General features: G+C 38.2%; 2 protein-coding genes across 6 annotated transcripts; both read left to right on the top strand.

Annotated features, from left to right (window-relative positions):
- Positions 1–431: 431 nt before the first annotated feature.
- 5-FCL (5-formyltetrahydrofolate cycloligase) lies at positions 432–5622 on the top strand. Its single transcript, XM_087316336.1, has 7 exons — positions 432–725; positions 815–955; positions 1743–1895; positions 1973–2014; positions 2139–2184; positions 2364–2434; positions 5248–5622. Exons 1-7 carry the CDS (start codon positions 503–505, stop codon positions 5388–5390), a joined length of 819 nt encoding a protein of 272 aa, XP_087172462.1. The 5' UTR covers positions 432–502; the 3' UTR covers positions 5391–5622.
- A 3300-nt stretch (positions 5623–8922) lies between these two features.
- On the top strand, positions 8923–19250 carry LOC147865982 (TATA box-binding protein associated factor RNA polymerase I subunit C). 5 transcript variants are annotated; one of them, XR_015529458.1, is made up of 15 exons: positions 8923–9143; positions 9244–9386; positions 9745–9885; positions 10010–10183; positions 10982–11080; positions 11167–11226; positions 11317–11835; positions 12103–12208; positions 12281–12736; positions 12908–12961; positions 13053–13171; positions 16705–16837; positions 16925–17063; positions 18162–18248; positions 18428–19250. XR_015529458.1 is itself a non-coding variant. In XM_087316334.1 (14 exons), the coding sequence occupies exons 1-13, from the start codon at positions 9023–9025 to the stop codon at positions 17053–17055; spliced, it is 2256 nt and encodes a 751-aa protein (XP_087172460.1). In that variant the 5' UTR covers positions 8923–9022; the 3' UTR covers positions 17056–17063; positions 18162–19250. The 5 variants fall into 5 exon arrangements, 4 of the variants coding, with proteins under 4 accessions (XP_087172460.1, XP_087172458.1, XP_087172459.1 ...); XM_087316334.1 differs by having other exon boundaries at positions 18162–19250; XM_087316332.1 differs by having other exon boundaries at positions 18088–19250.
- The last annotated feature ends 202 nt before the right edge of the window (positions 19251–19452 follow it).

Here is a 19452-nt window from a genome sequence, read left to right as displayed (position 1 = left end):
CAAACTCTCACACCCCTAGAAGGCTAGAAACTTGAAGGGCAACTACTTTCGACACCCACTTGATATGTTTACACAACTCCTTAGCACCCCTAAACCCACCCCAAACGGGCCCCTCGATAACTATTGGATCACAGTGGAGCCCCTCGATATGATTGTTGGGTCTGGGGCCGAGAGCGACAAGATTCTGATGTTGGCAGGGGAAGCGAGTGCCTTAACCATTGCGATGTCGATAGGGAAGTGTGTGTGTGTACCCATCCCAACAATGCCGACAAGGAAGTGTTTGATGATCCATTCCTATGCCGACTACGAATCGCGTGGCCTATTCCGATGGGGATGGCGATATGCCGATTCTAAGCCCCTCATCTAAAAGGAGCCCCTGGCCCATGGTGGTAGGCTCTCACTACTCTACTAGGGAGGCAGGGGCAGGGGAGGGAGGAGGGGGAGAAGAGGAGCATGATCATGGGCACGATGAAGTGGAGCGTGTGGGAGGAGGAAGACGAGGATGCGGACTATGCGCATGATGTTTTCTTCAATACCTCACTCATCACCATCACCATCACCATTACCATCTCCATCACCATCTCCATCACCATCATCATCATCATCAGCAGCAGCAGCAGCGATAACCATGGCTTCCCCATCCATCTTCGATCAGAAGCGCGCCGTGCGGTCTCGTGTCAGGCGCGAGCTCCGGCTTCGCTACCCTTCAATTTCCTCCGCGGAGGGTAATAGCATCTCTTATACCTTCCGCATCTGGTCGTTATCTCGTTTTGCAGTTCTACATGAATTCAGAGTGGCTTCCCTTCTTTCGCAGATCCGTTGATTCAGAAACATGTCCTTGAAGCACCCTGGTACATAAATAGCAGCAGGATTTGTGCCTATATTAGCTGTCCAGCCATCCGGGAAGTCGGCACATCACTGATCTTTACAAACATATTTCAATCAGCTCAATCAGGTTTATCTGTGTGTGAGAGAGAGCGAGAGAGAGATGGATCCATCTCGAACCTATGAACTTGTGTATATTGATAGCCTAATTGCTCGCTGATAGGTTATATATATACATATCGAACAGATAGTCTGAGCACTGAGGTGTTTTTTCCCAAGCATAGGTTTACTGAAAATAGGCCAATGTAAGGAAAAGGAATCCATCCCCATGAGATGGATGGATATACCCATAGAAAGGGACAATGTCTTGTTCCCTAGCTTGGTAGCGACAATAATTTCATATGAAGGATATAGGTTCAGGAACTCAGCAACATGGAGCAAGCAAACCAATGTATAAATCCCGTCCTGCTCTTGCCCATCCCTTTGGCTCAAGCAAGTTTCATGACAGTCCTCATTACCATGCATATATTGCATCAACCTATGCCAGCATTCTTTTCTGACTCTCATGTACTGTTTCTAGGACTCTTGCTTCATTGATGTTATTGCCATAATTTTGCTGTTGTCAATGGAGCTTTTTCCAGCACCAACAGATGTTTCTGAAGTATCTATTACATGTTTCATCCTTTACCTATCTGCTTTGGTTGGAGATAGATGCAACATGGGTTCCACCTCAGACTTGGTAATAGATTTCTGCTATGGGTGTGGGGCATGTTGTCTAAGCTGATTGGGGATCTTCGTAATATTCCCATTCAATCTACTTGGATATGTTGTCTAATGTCTATCGGATTACCATTTTGTTGTTCCAAAACAGTTTAGCCATAATATTAATAGGGATTTTTGGTCACTTTGGATTTCAGACCATCCAAAGACAGTCTATGTTCCTTGGATTGAAGACAAGCAAAGCCATATGAAGTTTTTCCACATTGCCAGTCAAGGAGATTTGATTGCTAATTCAATGGGGATCTTGGAGCCGAATCCAATTGATGAAAAAGGAAATCCCCATAAAGATGGTGATGTGTGTTCTTGGTATATTTACGAGTTTCCCTTATTATAGCATAAACTGAATAACAAATTTCTCTGGTTGTAGTGACCCAATCTGACCAACCAATAGATTTAATATTGCTGCCTGGTATGGTTTCCCAACTTCCTGTGAATTTGATTTCTTAAAGAATATGTGGATGGTTGTGACTTGTTAGAATAAGGAATTATATGTTCAAATTTGTACAATTTGAAGGTAGTTGTCTATATTGTAGGGTTGGCTTTTGATCGAGGTGGGAGACGACTTGGTCGGGGTGGTGGGTATGTTTTGTGGTGCAGTAGTTATGTTTGGTAGAAGTTAGAAATCATATTGCAACTTGATAGGATTCATATATTGTGCATTTCTATTCAAAGAAAGCAGCCATTTTATTATTTTCTTGTATGTTTTGAAAAAGCATCCTTCAGATTCACTTAGAAGATTTCTACATTTTGGTTAATAGGTACTATGATACTTTCTTAAAGAAGTATGAACTTCTTGCCAAAGAGAAGGGTTGGAAGCCTCCACTACTAGGTAAGCAGCTTTGCATTATTGTTCTGTGTTTGAGTAGCATGTCCATATAATGTAGTTTCAAAGTGGTAAACTACCCGTGAAACCAAATAAGTTATACATTCAGTGAGAACTGATATACTGTCTGATAACAAGAAACATGACAAGACATTACCTATTATAAATAGAAAAAATATCTGAATGTTAATATATCCACAGGTGAAAGATTGGTGATACTAGATCTAGGTACAAGATAGACAAGAGTATGAGTGTGGGGAGACACAAGGTAAATTAGTTAAGCAAACCCTGCTTGGATCTCTCTAAATTTACGTGAAGTCCTTCCTAATAAGTTGCCTAGTTGAACATTCTTGCTAGCACATGATGTTGCTTCGTATCTAGTGAGGCAAAACCTTTTCTTGAAATGCCCTTGGATCTTATAGAAGGTCTTCTTCTCACTATTAGAACATTTGGCATTATTGGGGCAAATGCAATACTATTCTTTACGATGGAAGTGCCTATAGAGACATTTGAAGGTGGAGGTCTAGCATCTTTACAGAATGACCCAGTCCTTCTTGACTAGTTTCAAATGAAGTGATGCTGCACTTTGACGTGCTTTTGACATGGAAGACCAGATTCCATGCTAGTGTGGTTGTGCTTTGACTGTCACAAAAGATAGTCGAATTTTGGCTGGTCCCTTATCTTTGCTATGTGGTATGGAAAAAGGAACCATCCGTGTAGCTCCTCATGGATGTTCTCCTTGGACAGGATGATAATGCTACTCGTGATTACCATCGATACGCGAATTTGGTATCAGGTTCATACCTGGGGAAAGTGCATTTCATTGACTTCTTTGAAAGATCCTTTGGCATATGCTTTGTAGCCAAATGTCGCTTTCCTGATCCACAATGCCAGCACTACCTTCAATCCTTTTACTTTGCTTGCGGAGAGGTTAATGACATTGACTGGAGTTAGCATGGTGTCTATCCAAACTTGCAGTTGAGATTTGGGTGTTGCAACATCACCTGTTCCTGGACTGTTTGACATACCAATCTGCACTGGAGTGTAGAGCACCATCAGTTGTCATTGATTCCTTGATCTTCACAAAAGATCCGGAGCTCGGAATTAAAATATTTGCCATTGTCTGACTAGAGAGCCTTCATGTTCACTCCTTTCTTTATCTCCAGTGGACAACTGCACCCCGTTCCCCCGGGCATGCAGAGAGGCATTGTCCGCAAACATTGTAGTGTACCAATACCAAAATTTTCATAGCGACCTCCACATGCATGTTATGTCTGCTCTTGTTTTCCTTTCTGAGCGTGCAATCCTCATAGAATTGAAAGTCAATGTAAGGCAGGGTTGGCAGGAAACCAGAATCTGACAACACCTTCTTTCCAGTTTTCAAGGTAAGGCAAGTTGGCCATGCCACATCACAATCCCTGATTGATCAGTCAACATCAGCAGATGCTTCCACAATAGTCTCTTTGATAATGCCTTTTCCGGTGGTACTTGTAGCACTCCACCTCCTTTAGTTGGCTTAACCTCGGTGGCGGACATATTCTGTTCTGCTGTGTGATTAGGCTCCCATTTCAGCTGAATTCTTCCCTCTTTCTTGATAGTCAATTAATATTATGCTATTCTCTTTTCTTGTACATATTTTGCTCAGCCTCCTTGGTGGCTGTCAAATCTTCTAAAGGCAATTCCCTTAGAGAATCAATGCTCATTGCTGGTAGCTCATTATTCACAATAGTAGGTACAATATAATGTACAAGGTCTCTCTCTCTAACTCGAATTCACTTGGAAACTTCAGACTAGGCCAATCCGATTTGGCCTTTCCACTAGTGTGTTCAATGGACAAGTAGATGGTAGTGTGTTGTGCAGCCAGAGTTCCCAAGGATGGGGAACATGGACAAGCCACGATTAGAGAACACGGACGAGGGATATGGATCCCATGCAAGACATTCTAAAAGTGTAAATTTTAATGCATTTCTGTCCATAAATATAAATCCAATTTGGCCTTTCCATTAGTGTGAAATGTGCAGCCAGAGTTCCTAAGGATGGGGAACATGGACAAACCATGATTAGAGAACAAGGACAAGAATATGGATGCCATACAAGGCATTCCGAAAGTGTAAATTTTAATGCATTTTTGTCCATCAATATGAATTGATTTGTCACTTTGATAATGACATTAAAGACAATTCAAAATTCACACCTGAAATTTTAAAGGTTTTGAAAGTTGAATATCGCTCTCCCTCAGGGTGTTTTTGAAACATCACGGTTGAAAATTAATTTGAATAGTGGAAGCTAAATTGTGTCCAGTAATGGGGGAAAACAGAGAGATAAACAATTGAGGCGAGTGAAATCTTCAGAATGGGCAAACAATAAGGAAAGGTTCAAGGTCAACTTTTGTTTCTTGACAGTTCCAATTCTTGGTTTCAACCAGGGCATTCACCTGCTATAAATTTTCAGGGAATAACGGCTGGTCGGATTGTTTTGAATGCCAAATCCATGTCTGGCAAAGACCAGAAGCTTGCGGATTCAATGACTACATTGTACAGTGTTCTAGTAAATTAGTGGAATTAGTGAAATTTGAAGTCCGGTGCATGAGTTAACATGAACATGACTTCACTAATAGGATAAAGCCCCAATATGAAAAAAATCAGTTTAGCTTTACCTGCAATCATTTTTCTATATCATTTCTATGTACTTTCTTCTTTCTTACCACTCCATGTAATGGAGCTGAGTCTTTACTTGCTGTATTTACTCATTTTCATGAATTTAGTGTTGAAATAACCATATACTCTGACTATTTCTAATGATTGAAATTACTTTTGCAGTGGGATTAGCATACTCATTACAGATTCTAGATGAAATTATCCCCACGGATAGCACAGATGTGCCTATAGATGCTCTGGTCACCTCCATCGGAGTTTTGCCAATCTCGGATGATTCTCGTCTGAAAGAGAGCTGCAATTCGTAAAAGTTCTTCATATGTAAAGCATTTACAACCTTGGAATATTTTAAGGGCTGACTGGAATTATGCGTTTCAATTTGTCTCCAATGGAATTTCAATCCAAAGCTAGATTATGCAGTTAATATTGGGACTGGTTTCATTGACAGGTCCAATTTAATGATTGTATCCCTCATAAAATTTAATTGCCAATATTTTGTGTATTTCAATGGTATCTTTTAAGAATATTCCTTTGTCATGATATTCCACTAAAATATTATGTCATGCATAGAAGAAATAATCCGCCTAAAGCTCAAATTTGGAAAAGTGTTTTATGGAAGAGAAGGTTGACCTATGAGAACGGGACTATCAATATATTGCATTTGTATATTAATGCACTGTATGGTTTGAATAGTGGAGGTCATCCTTGATTGCCCTTTTGTCCTATTGTAAGATTTGGAGCAATTCTTTTTGGCAAGATCTTGTCTGTCACATACTCTAGATATGTTCCAAGTATTCAGATCTCTTGATGTATTTGCAACTGAATTCCTTATCTAAATTTTGTCGAGGGCCAAATGTGCTTGAGATTCATCTTTGAAAGTGTAGAAAGCAAGGGATTTGGGGAATGTTGAAGATGACCATGCATTCTTTTTCTTCGTAGGTTGTATTACAAAGTTCTAAGTGAGTTTAGTTCAACTACCAATAGTATGGAAGTGGAGATCAACAACCTAATAGAGAGTATTCCTAGGTTGGTTTCTCCAAACTTAGAAACACATGAGCTAGAGTTGCCGATAAACCTAGCTAGTTGTCTTGCTAATACACTTTGGTGTTTAGTTGATATAATATAATCTCTACAATCTCCAACATGTAGTCCACAAACCTTGCTCTCAATGAGATGCCATATGGTCTCAATAATTCCCTCAAGGAATTGGTTTTGTATAGATGTGCATGGTGATATGGCACATGTATCTTGATTTGAAGAAGTTTCATAAGAAATTGGTTTTAGACATTTCTAAACTCTTTCCAAGTGAAATTAGAGATGCAATCACCACGCACTTCAACCTTGAAAGAGAAGCAAATTTATTCACTAAAATGTTAAAACAATTATTTTTGGAGAACCTATAATTTGTTCTCTCCTTCATAGCTTATGTTTTGGAACAAATGATAAGCTCTAAATGTCAATTTCAAGCCAAGAACACATATTTATTATTTATTTATCTATGATCAAAAGGAACCTCAAGACAAAGGTATATTATAAACATTTTTATTGTTTCAAGAGGTTCATTATCTCACACAATGCATGGTTTATCTTGATCAAGAGTATTTGAAAGAACCATAGTTCTGAAGTTGTTGGCACTTGTCTTAATTTGCATGCAAAGTTTTTCCAATATACTCATGAGCTTTTGTGTATCTTCTAAAGTACTTGGTAAAAACACAAGATTATTTGTTAATATGACTGACTCTCTTTCAAATGGTTCTCTCTTCAAGGTTTGTCAAGAATATGCCAAAGCATTGATTACCACATCTTGCTTGGAATGTTGGATGTATGCAACAAAAGAATCATACGAGTAAGATTCTCTCATCCTGTTGGGTTGTTGACATAAGGAAATGGTTTAGAAGATGGGGCGTGGATGATCTTTTAGAGCTTTCGGGTGATGTTATGCATTATGTAATGATTGAGGAAAGGTTAGTGGAATCATTAAGAACAAAGTGGGAAGATGCTAAGAGGACAAAGCTAGAATACTACATGGCAAATATCAACCCTAAATGTTGGTCTCAATATAAAGCAAGAATGCCTATTGATCGTATTCAACCTTATCTCATTACCAATATGAGTAATAATGCTTGTAGAGCCCTTGCACTACTTCACACTCGATCTCACAAGTTAGATATTGAAGTTGTATCATGGTATCAAAATGTAACGGATTTGAAGGCATATAAAGTATGTAATGAAGGCATGGTAGAGGATGAATGTCACTTGCTCTTCACATGCTCGACATATAGTGCAATTCGTTCAAGATATGGTGATATACTAAGATGGAGTGATAACTTAAGTGCCATACTTAAGACACCACCTAGAAGGTTGCGCTCATATGTGTATGCTTTATTCACGCATACAAACTTTGTGCTTCAATGTATGAATACCCCTTCTTAGGAAGGGGACACGTATCAAGAACACATGTATAGGTCAACATTGGCCTCTTTATAGACAATAGAAATTCTAATTCTAATTCTAATTGTGGTGTAAAATTGTGAACCATTTGTTTGTAATAAATCAATGCACAACTCAAAGAAAGTTGGTGAGAATAGACACCCTTGATTAACATCAATAGTGATAGTGAAAATGTTTGAGATCCCTCAATCATATGCATATGACATATCACCCACTCAAACCACACTTTTTGTCCTCAACTCAAATAGCAAGTCTTGTAAGTTTTTCAACAATTGAGAGTTTATGTTGGTCAAACTTTAATTGTCATGTTGTATGATGACATTTTTATACATAAAAGAAACAAATATGATTACTTTCACTTGAGTTTCTTGTTATGCTATTTATTATATATTGTGAAGAGTGAGTAAGTCCATTATGAAAAGTGGAACGAGTGGTGATAAATTTGTCCTATGAAGACCAACTAATTGCGTGTTCAATGTCCATTAAGAATTGGAATGAGAGTTTGTTAAGGTTGTCCAACGAAGACCAAGTGGTTGTGCGCTCAACCCCTACATTATTCAACAATGGCACTTAGAAAATCATGGAGAAAAAAAAAGGTGTGCTAGTGAAGCCCTAGACCCAAGGCCTTAGATTTGTTAGTTTGACAACTTACCACTAGCGTAAGGTACTTACCGAAAAAGAGAAGAATAGTTATATACATATATGATATGACACATGAAACTAAGAACGTAACGTTTTCACATATTACATGTTTAGAGAGAGAAAGGGCATTCAAATTTCCACAGTGGCGTCTAGGGAATTAAGAGATATGCATGAAGTACATAATAGAGAGGTGAGAAAATTAGGTTTCAAACCCACCAAGACATAATGCTTGTAATGTAACAACTTACCAATAGGGTAAGCTAATTATGATAAAAAAAAGAGAGCATTCAAATACAGAGTGTCTTCTTGGTTATGTGTGCTCACGTCTTTGGGCAAAGCATCAAGCAAGGTGTCGACACATCACCCCCATTTACTTGCTTTGTTGTCAACGGCTAGGATCTTGACCTCATTCCCATGTTGCTTATAGCCTGGATGTAAACGAAGTAGCCATAATCCAAGGTGTGGGCGTTAGGCCAATATCCACCTTGTTCGTCATCGGGATTTGATCCTAGAACCATGTTTTGTTGGAAGCCAAGATGAAAGAGACATAGTTCCGATTAATCCATAATTAATTAAGGCTTAATCATATGGATCAAGAAGTTAGTAGACTCTTAATCACATTGATTAAGAGCTTAGTAGACTCCCAGTCTCATGGATTAAGAGCTTCGTAGACTCTTAATCTCATGGATTAGGAGTTTTATAGAGCCTTAATGTCATGGATTAAGACCTTAATTAATTAACTACTGAATGGTTGGTCTCTCAAGAGAAGTGCTATGGACGAAGAAGAAGAAGCAGAAGACGAAGAGGAGGAGGCGGTGGAGGAGACTGTCTTTCCCTCGTCACGGAGATGCGTCGTCCTCATCCTTCTGCAGCAGCATTACCATCACCATCGCCCCCATGGTGCATTGGCTCAGTCTTCCCAGCTGCATCTTACAGCTCTTCTTCTTCCACCATCGCCACCACCTCTCGTAAGTAATACTCGTATTCAGTTTTTCTTCCGCTTCTGCCGTATCGTTAATATATTTTTCTTTATTTGGTCTTTCTGGCCCCCTCTTCCCTCAAATACAGATCCTTTGCTGTTTCTGGAGATTTATGATGATGCCCCTGCTCGTTCTCATGCTTCTCATTCTCCTCCATGTGGCTATCGCCATGTTCTCGACACTGGTAGCGTGCTATCGAACGACAGCGCATTTCATGAACTGACCGACCCGGTAACTCTTACTCTTTAGGAATGAAATCATCTAACTTCGAAGCAGATAAATTACAATATAACATGGATCATCTTGGTTGTCCATTGACAATCCCAAAGGTTCTTTTTTTTTCTAGTTAATTTGAGACATGAACCACTGATATCTAGGTCAAATTGCAGAACAGCAAGATTTATTAGTTTCTTTGTATTCTTCTCTTTGGGAACTTGCTGCCTTCTTCAGATGAAATGTGTTTAATCAACATAACCAATCATGTTGGTTTGTTTGACATGCACACATACACATACGAACACGGACACACACACTGCACACACATAGTATGCATGGCTGTTTATGGGTTTAACTTCTGAATATGGTGCAGCAACAACAAGTTAAAGATTTTGCAGCAAGATGTGTAGAAGACTTTTTTCCCCAAGACACACTAATAGAATTATTAGAAGAAGATAAAAGGACGACTGAAAAATGGAAATATTTGAAGGGGAACTGTCTTGATGGAATTCAGGTATATCTTATGATCTTCTCTTAGGTTACATTCTAAAGTAACTGTTACTTTGTAAATGGAATGTTATTTGTAGAAGTTCACTTGGAGCCTCATAGTTTTATATGTGGCCGTGTTGATTTGGCAGAATATGGAAGGAGGGCAGGTACAACTCTTTTTTCCTGCTGGAACAACTACTGGCAATCTAGGAAGTTGTATATACATCCCGAATTCACATGAATCAGTCACATCAGACCAGAAGGTGCCTGAAGAGCCATGCATATATTCATCATCTTTATCAACGTGCCAGTGCATTCTCCAGGTTAGTTATATTTTGGTTTCTACTGACCGTGGTTATTTGTGAATAAATGATTCTCTTACTATTATCCTTTTTGAATATATAATAAAGAAGGAAAAATACCAACGGAACACAAAAATTAACCCTCAGAAGAAGCCCAGAAAAACGCATGAGATGTGTGACAGTGACTCAATGCATTGATATGTTGCAGGAATCTTGGGAAAAATCTTTGTACTGGATTCATCCACATTTAATATCTGTAGAAAATATGCACGATTTTTTATATCAATAATTTATATGCTAATCTTTTTAACCAAATTGTTTTAAGGAAAACAAAGCAAAAATTTAAAGAGAAAAGGAATGATCTAAATTTCATGAAAAAGAAATTTCCAGAAGAAGACTGATGGAAAGAAATTGAGTGGACAGCTTGCCAACAAATTGTCCTCTTCATTTTCTAGTTTAGTACAATGAGCTCAATATCCTCTATGGAACTTTAGTCTAGACTCTTATCGACTTATAAACTTTAAATGCCATTTACATAAACAAAATAAATAATACATGAAAGAAGTAATTTACATGGTTTAGATTTAGTGCTTCTTTTGGTTCCCAACGTGGAAGCTCATTCTTTTACATTTTCCTGTTCTTATTGTGTGTCAAACCATGCCTTCAACTAAATAGAAATACAAGAAAGGGGTTTCAGTTTAAAGCTCATAAGATTGGAATGCGCAATCTTTCTCTATGTCTAAGTATTTAAATATTGCATATTCAATTGAAGACTTTCATTGTGTAATTTTATGTTAGTTTTATAACTCGGAATGGCAGATTACAGCCGATAAAAGTGCGTCCTGCGGTGCTTCAAGGAACATACCTCTTGCTGTACGAACATTGTATCAAGTTCATTGTTTGACAAGTCAGATAGAGGTTTGCATCTGACAAACCTTTCATATTATCTACACATTGAAAGAGATATGGCTTGTAAGTTCGTGGAAGTCGGTCTCTTTGTTTAGGATGATCGTATTTCGTTCAGTCGTCCAGAATCGCAAAGTTTCAAATATTGCACCTCACATGTATGCACTCCATTTATTTATCCTTACATTTCCTGTTTTACACTATGATATATACTGATTCTGCATTTGGTAATGTGTCTGATGTAAAAGGTTGTATGGAATTCACATATCCCTGGGGAAGCTGCTGTAATGCTTGAAAATGGAGAGATTAATATTTTTGACTTTAAGTCAGAGAGATTTCATGACCCTTGTTTCATGGTAAATATGGAGGAAGATTTTGGCGTGGAAGTTTCTGGCTGTGAAGATGAAGCGATTGCAATTACAAATATAAAGAAACAGAAATTGTCACCTGTAGATGTAAAGCATAGTCAATTAACCAGGAAATGGACTTGCGAATATGCTTGGCATCCCAGAAATCTTATTGTTGCTGGGAACAAGAAGCTCTTTCTAGTCGATCTGAGGCAAAAGCATGGGAGCAAGCGGTTTTGTTCTTGTATAGCTGACAGTTGTGCACCGGGTTTGTCTTCTTACTGCAACCAACACTGGAGAAATGAATGTTTCACTTCTATCTCCCGAGCTGATTATGATGGCATGTACCAGTTTGCTGCAGCTTCAACTAACCATGTGTTACTATATGATATTCGGCAGCCTAAGACACCATTGCTACAGGTGATAAGGCCGAAGCTTATTTTATATGTCTAGACTGTAAGCTATCTTTAATATGCAATATTCATCTTTGGCCAGTTCCATCATTCAAGTTTTATTCTGTAGCAAGCCTTGTGCATTAATATGTTGCATAGTCAAATCTCCTTCTTTTGTACAATGTCACAAATCATGAAGTTAAGTAAACACTAATGATACCTGTTGATGACACAAAAATATGTAGTATACCTTCTATATTTTTACTGAATCATACCATATTTTTGGTTGATGCAGTGGGAGCATAGAATGCAACAATATCCACCAGACTACCTTCAAATGTATCGTATATCAGATCTATGTACAAATATTAGACATGGTGTTGACTTACCTATAATGGCGGGTATGTGCTGGATTTTGAACCTCTCTTTATTTTGCTTCATTGTTGTGTCTGAGTGTTACTTTTATGGTATAGGTAGGGTCATTTTAGGACATTCATTCAAATCTGGGGATGTACATGCATTCTTCTATGGCCCACATTCTTATCCAGATACATCTCTCACAACTCTCGGTAGAGCTAAGGGTGGAGATCAGACAAAAAATTTGGAGTCAATCAGCAGTGTTTCATCCTGGCAGTTCCCTATAAAGTTGAGGAATCCGAACTTCAATTACAAGGAGAATATCGAGAGAAATTTTGAGACTCCCCATATGCATTTTGAATTCTTTTTGCCTGCATCTAACGAGATGGAGCTTGTTTCTGGGACATTTAATTTCTCCTCCAGCCTGGGTGGACGGAACTTCACCATGCTCCAGCTTACAGGAAAAGGATGCATAATATCTCAAAATTATGAAATATCAGAAAAACTTGATTCTAGGAATCTTTACCAACAAGCCACTGCTTTTCACCGGGCACCACCTGTCACACAAACCGGTAATTTTGTTAACTGTCTACATGAATGCTAAAACAGTTCTTATTCCATTATTACAGCGAAAAACTTGAGAGTCACATATACAAGTCCAGTCAATCTAAAGTATTGTCAAAGTTAATGACACGTGCATTTGTTTCTATATTGACTTTTTTCATTGCCGATCATTGATACAGGAATTCGCAAATTTAAGGACTATAAACTAGAGGTTCTGCCATTTTTTCTTGACTGTATCCACCCGATTATTATGTCCTTGTTCTACTCTACTATTGCAGCAGATTGTAAGCAGATTTGATGTTGGATTTCTTAACTTTACCTAAGACATACGTCATGGGTTCTTACCCTCACATATTAAGATCAGATCTTCAAATAAAGAAAGTAATCGTGGTGCATTTGTAAAATATGATGGTGAGGAGGATATAACCACGAAGTTGAATGAGGTAATATATCCTGTGTACCTAGAGAAAAGTTTCATGATACGATTACTAAAAATGATTTTATATACATATCCATTAAAGCTGAATTTTATGGAATGCTATGTGTGCATTTAAGCCATTGTGTGCTGGATTCCTTGGATGGCGAGCATAGCCTTCCATGGGAATAAAACAACCATTTAGTTGTTGCTATTTCTTCCTGTGAATAGTACAAATATATCTATCTATCCAGCAACTGCTATGCCCTCTCTTCCCCATCTCCTGAAATTACCTTCTTTTTTTTCAAAAGTCACAAAACAATGACATGTCAGACAAAGGAACCAAATAGATGGCTGCCTGGCTGCTAAGGAAACAAATCATCCTGCATAATAAGAATCAAATAGGCTATCATGCTGAATGGACAGTGAAGGAGACTTCCCAAACGGTTGATATGTCTGCACAAGAATGGAAATCAAACCTGAACATATTGTGGAGAGCCCATTATGCCAACATCCCCAAAATACAGAAAGTGGTACACAAAATCTCCTGTGGTTGCATAAAACCTGCTAGGTCATGATTGATCATGTTGATGCATCATTCTTCTGACAACAGAATGCCATACCCTGTATAGTAAAGCATATGCCTTTGGACAATCCATGACAATAAGTTTCTATGGCTGTATTACAAAAGAAGCAGCAACCACTTGAAATCTTTCTTCTTGAGAGGGCAACAGAAAGGGGAAGCTCACTCACAAACATACTCTAAACAAATAATTTGCATTTGAATGGGGACAGCTGAACATTATCATGGATTTCCACCTATCTTGTACGATGCGGAGTGTTAAGAATCTCTACTAATCAGTAGACCAAATTAAAGTAAATGAAAGGTGAATAGATTAGATAGAACTTGATCCCCCCGACCACCCCTGAACTATGATCAAGACATTCCCAACCTACCACCAACATTCCATACCAACAGATATTAGGATGACTAGTACCTTGGAAGAGGTAACAAGAAAGCCTAGTGTGCATCACTAGTGTGGCAAGATTTCAGCCTTCGTAGGCCTCATATTTATATTTGGAAAGTCTAGCTCACACCATCGGTGTTTCAAGACTTCAGCTTTTGTAGGCCTCATATTTATATTTTTTCCTAGGCCCCTTGAATAGATGTGCTATTTTAGAAGACGCTCCATTCATTGGTTGTAAAGATCTTTATAGTGCATGCACCTAACACTCCCTCTATCCAATTACATTAGCCCCCTTATAACATTAGAGAACAACCCTTCACTTATGTTTCATAAATATTAGTGACCTACTCTCACCTACGATATGTGTATATAAGATGGAGATCCCAGAAGGAGCTGCCCTTACCCTTCAAACATAGCTGATAATTGGTAATCTACTTATATATCTGATTGGCTGATGTGCACTACATAATCAGCCTATCAATAATTTCCCAATCTTACAAAGGTTTATCCAAGTCTAGGTGAGGAATGGGTTGCCTAAAAATCATGACACTCTCTAGGCTCATTGCTACAGAGGGCCAAACCAGGTGGTTGCTCTCTGTAAACTATGCATTAAAAAAAGCAATCATGACATTCAGCTGAAGCATGGCCACCCATGAGGAGCTGCCAGAGATAAGATGGCAGAGTTGGTCTCGTCAAGTTCACTCTAGGTTGTGAAGAATAACTCTTTGCTACTATATATGCCTCACGCTTCTCCAACATACCAGTTCTTGCATTTTGTTTTTCGTATTTCTACCTTACCCCAATGTTGTTTAGCTTGGATGTTTGAGGTACTAGCTCCCAAGAATCATCGCTTGATTACCTTCAATTCTGTATGCATAGCATAGTGGCCTCCAAATCTCATGGAGCATATCTACATCCATTGAAGCAAGGTCAGTGAAATCTAAACTTAAAGTGGAACATGAGGGGAAAAATCACTTATCTTCAATCCAGAGGAATGGAAAGGCTGAGTCAGATCTGGCTGTGGAAAATCTCCCTGATTTCCAATGATGATACATTGCACAACCATAGGAATGGATTTTTTCTCATGAGGAACTGGAATAGAAGGTATGATTTATTTGGAAAGTCATCAATCATTAGAAGACGTAACAGAATCATGGTTAAGGAGTTGATGACAAGGGCCGGGAACATCAGATGCAAGGCAGAAGAGATGGAGTAGGAATAAGATGGATATGGTATCAGAAGGTTTCCTCTCTTCCACAGAGGACAATAAGAGACCCACAAAAGGTAACATCACGAACTAGAGTGTGTAAGTTATGCAATCAAGGTTGGAGATAGGGCTGCAAATATATACATTTGTGCACAGAAAAGGAAAGGGTTGGGAGCAAAAGAAAGGAATAAAAAATATATAAACGTCTCTGAAAGACTATAATTGCCTATATTATCTGATAAAGATTAAGACTGTTTGTAAGAAGAAAATACAATATAACATTATCTTTCTACTCCAGCCTTCTTAAACGAAATGACTTGAAATGTAATCATGTATAACCAACAATCTTCTGGGCTACTTGCTTTTGGGTTGATCCAAGTTTTGTCCCATGTCCATAGTGAAATCTGTCTTAGTCATGTCCAAACAGATGGTGGAAATAAATCCTTCTCCATACCATGTACTTGGAACTGATCATTCATTTGTGAATACCAACAATTAGTTTCAGCTCCCTCTGCTCTCTGTGTGGATGAGGCAAGAGACAACTGTGGGTAGTTATGTTTAGGCAATTCCCAGATTCTATGTACACGTGTCATGGCTTAAAGAATTGTGCCTATGTCTATTTGAGATACTGCAACTGTGCTCTAGCTATCTCATATGGCCTGATGTTTTGCTATATATCATATGGACAAACATTGTATGTTTTGCTATATATCATATGGTATCCACAGTTTCAGGCAGTTCCCTTTTTACCACAAATTTCAAGTATGCATGACCAGCAGCCATACCAGTTGGTATCACAGAGATGATAAACTCTTTGATTTCTGCTATTAACAATCAGATTCTCATCAAGTAGTCCACCGTGCTTGCCCCACATTCTCAATTCCTGTGTATTGATGAATCTGATGCTGTCCATTCCAAGAGGCTATTGCAAATGACTAATTTGTTACTACTTGCAAGTTCAAGGTAGTTACCTTTGACACATGCTGATCTTTGCATGCCAAATTCCATGGCTGTAATCTCTACAAATATGATGCCAACGGTATTACAGAATATTGTTTGATCTCTACATGGGTGTGGATTAAAGTCTCCATCTAGATGAGACGGAATGTCTCCCATTCTTGCAGACCTCAAAATTTCCTCATAAATCTGTGGATGTGGTGGTTCCCCACTATGTGAAAACCTCGAATGAGATTGTACTTGTTTGGTTTCTACAGAAATATCTTGGATATTTCATCTTGTCATGATTTTGTTGAATGTGAACCATCTTCTGCGCATTTTGCTGCACTGCTGTTTCATGTGAACCATCATTGTTTGTTGTCATTAATGTGATGGCACTATTGTATCTTACATATATAATAGTTTGTTCTTAACGTAACTTTCTTGCAGATACAAAATGCTAACAATGGAAGCCCAAATGCAACTGTAAGTAATGAAGAAGGTTTTCACCTTCCGCAATATAACAGTTTCTCTAAGCTGGATGATCAGATCTGTCCAGTAACACTTCCCTTTAAAGAGAATGGTATAGCTAGTTTTTTTCAGAAGTCTGGTTGATAGCTGCATGATTGATCTTTTGGAATCAAAATTCATTTAAAATCTGGTAAATCAGGTGATATGACTTTGCAATCCAGCGAATTGGACAAGCTCGTTGAACTCAAGGGACGACTACAGCAATGGCAGATGAATTTTGAGCCTTTTCTAAACTATTGCAAATCTTGTCCTTCGGACAAAGCAGGGTAATTTTGCAGGTACTTCTACTGTACTAAGTAACTTGTAAATGGCAGTATTGAGAAGCTGTTTCTCATTGGGAATGTAAAAAGAAATGAGTAAGACGAACATTGTGCTACCCCAAATTAATGTTAAATATGTAGCAGTGTGAGCAGTTAGTTCTCAGATGGAGTGTAAAAAGAAATGAGTAACATGAACTCTGTTATGTTGAGTGAATGTTATATAGTCCGGTGAAATTTTCTGTTGTGCCTTTCAAAGATTATAGACATGGTTTCTGGATCAGTTTTCCTTAGAGATTGTTCTTTAACACCATTGTTTTGATCAATGCCAGTGCAAGCACTCCACTAGAAAATCAAGCTATGCTGAATTTGTTTGAGTGTTATTCTATGCTTCACTGTCAGTAATCCATACCAAACAATTGACATCCCTCCCAAAATAACTCATTTCAATCAATAATTTATTATTAGGAGAGAAGGAACCAATTTAATATAGTGTTAGGAAGACTTCATTAGCTTCAGGAAGAACCAGCACAGGTGGAAGCAAGGAAGACCTTAAAAGCACTGAGTTGCTTGTGGCCTAAAAGCACATAAAAGATCACGAGTAAATACATTAAAAGAGAGGGGTGGCTCATTGATCCAGTATCAATATTAGAATCAATTTTGAGATGGTTTACAAGCATGACGTATGTTGAATATGTCTGAGAAAGAGGGAGAGAATAGAATTCCAACTGAGTGGAATGACAAGGATGTGTTATGTGTTGGAGACTTCAAGGAGGTTGACCCAAGATTAGTTAGATGTTTGTAGGCTAAGAGGACATCATGTCTGTCATTTGCACGTATGTAGCATGGTGGAATAGGTCCATACGGAGGAATTAAATGATGACAGAATCAATGGGTAATCCAATAGGTTTATTTTGATATTCTCCCACATCCATTATATTTATAATATTGATACATTCCTTAATTAATACAAATTCTATTTACTAAAAAAGAAAATTTGATTATGTGATAGTTTGGATATGCACAATGTTTTTGTATTTGATAGTTGACATGGAGTCAGATCACATCTACTAAAGTTGAATGAACTATTGATGTGCCTGTTTGTTTGTTGAGGTAAAGGTGACTAGAGTTTGTTGGTGAGATGGAATGGGGCTTATGGAGGAGTTCAAGAAGTGCATATTGGTTTCCTCATGTGGATCAAACACGGTGAGCAATGATCTCCATGATCTTGTGAGGGGACGATCTATGTTTTGTGATCTCCATTGTCAATTCAACAATCCTTTCCTTGCTTTATGTTGACTAACTTCTGATGTCATTGTTGTTGAACCACTTCATTACTTGTGAGTATTGTGATCTTTTTGCATGTTTTGTTGCCATTTCCTTAGATGATTTGAACCCCAAACATGTAATTCTGAGGTGGAATGGTTTGCATCAAACTGGTGAGCTTCACTGTCAAGAATAATGCCCATTCATAATCAACGGATATTCAACTCAAATGATCTCATGCGAGGTGGAGGCGAAATATCATCAATGTGACAGCATGACTTGTGGTTGCTCTATTTGTGTCTTGTACAAGGGTGACATGTACCCTAGATGGTTGCATCGTACATGAAGGCAGTGTGACCATGATGTCAAATAACCATACTATACTACTTGTCTCTAGGACAAGTCATGGTAGCATTTTTGCTCTAGCATGGCTAAAGTTTGGATAGCCTCAAGTTAGTCAATCTTGATAACTTGGATCATAGAGCAATGCCCAATCATGTTTGTAAATATGATTTTGCATAGATATGAAATCCACTACAACTTGCTCTCTTGATAGTGTGGCGAGAACAAATCAACAATTTGACACCAATGTCTGGAAGATTACAATTTTAATCTTTTTTGTGTCAAAAACTATCTAGGGCATTGAGGTGATGCAAGAAGAAGAGTTTTTATGGGTATATTACAATTTGGGCATCATTAACTTTGTGACCCTTTTTGTACACTTCACACAAGGATCCATAGCTTTACCCTCTTCTTTGTATAGATTAATGGATTCTATTATATACTTGGTGCAAAAGAAGCAAAATTTGTTTTGTAGGCAATTAATGTTGAAAGAACACATCAAATTTGTACTTTTTGTAACTTGCACTGCCCACCCCTAAACAAATTAGTAACTTGTAAGTGAGAATCCTTTCTCACAAACGAACACAACGCAATTGCACATCGGTGATTGTCTCATAATCAAATACAATAGGGTTGCTAATGTGGATTGCAACATCCATAGTGAGGATGGAAGACATTAAGTTTAGGTCGTTTTGAAACTTCCACACAATGAGCTTGTTGAGGATGAGATGGTGGCATATATTTTATTTGGAAGGCATCACACCACTTTTAAGCTTTAAACCTTACTCTAGCAAGTGTGCAT

The sequence above is a fragment of the Azolla caroliniana genome, unplaced genomic scaffold (assembly GCF_043228905.1).
Source record: "Azolla caroliniana isolate FFs.n. ecotype wild unplaced genomic scaffold, voAzoCaro1.0.p SCAF_3, whole genome shotgun sequence".
In the NCBI taxonomy this organism is placed as follows: domain Eukaryota; kingdom Viridiplantae; phylum Streptophyta; class Polypodiopsida; order Salviniales; family Salviniaceae; genus Azolla; species Azolla caroliniana.
This window is presented reverse-complemented; position numbering and strand designations above follow the sequence as displayed.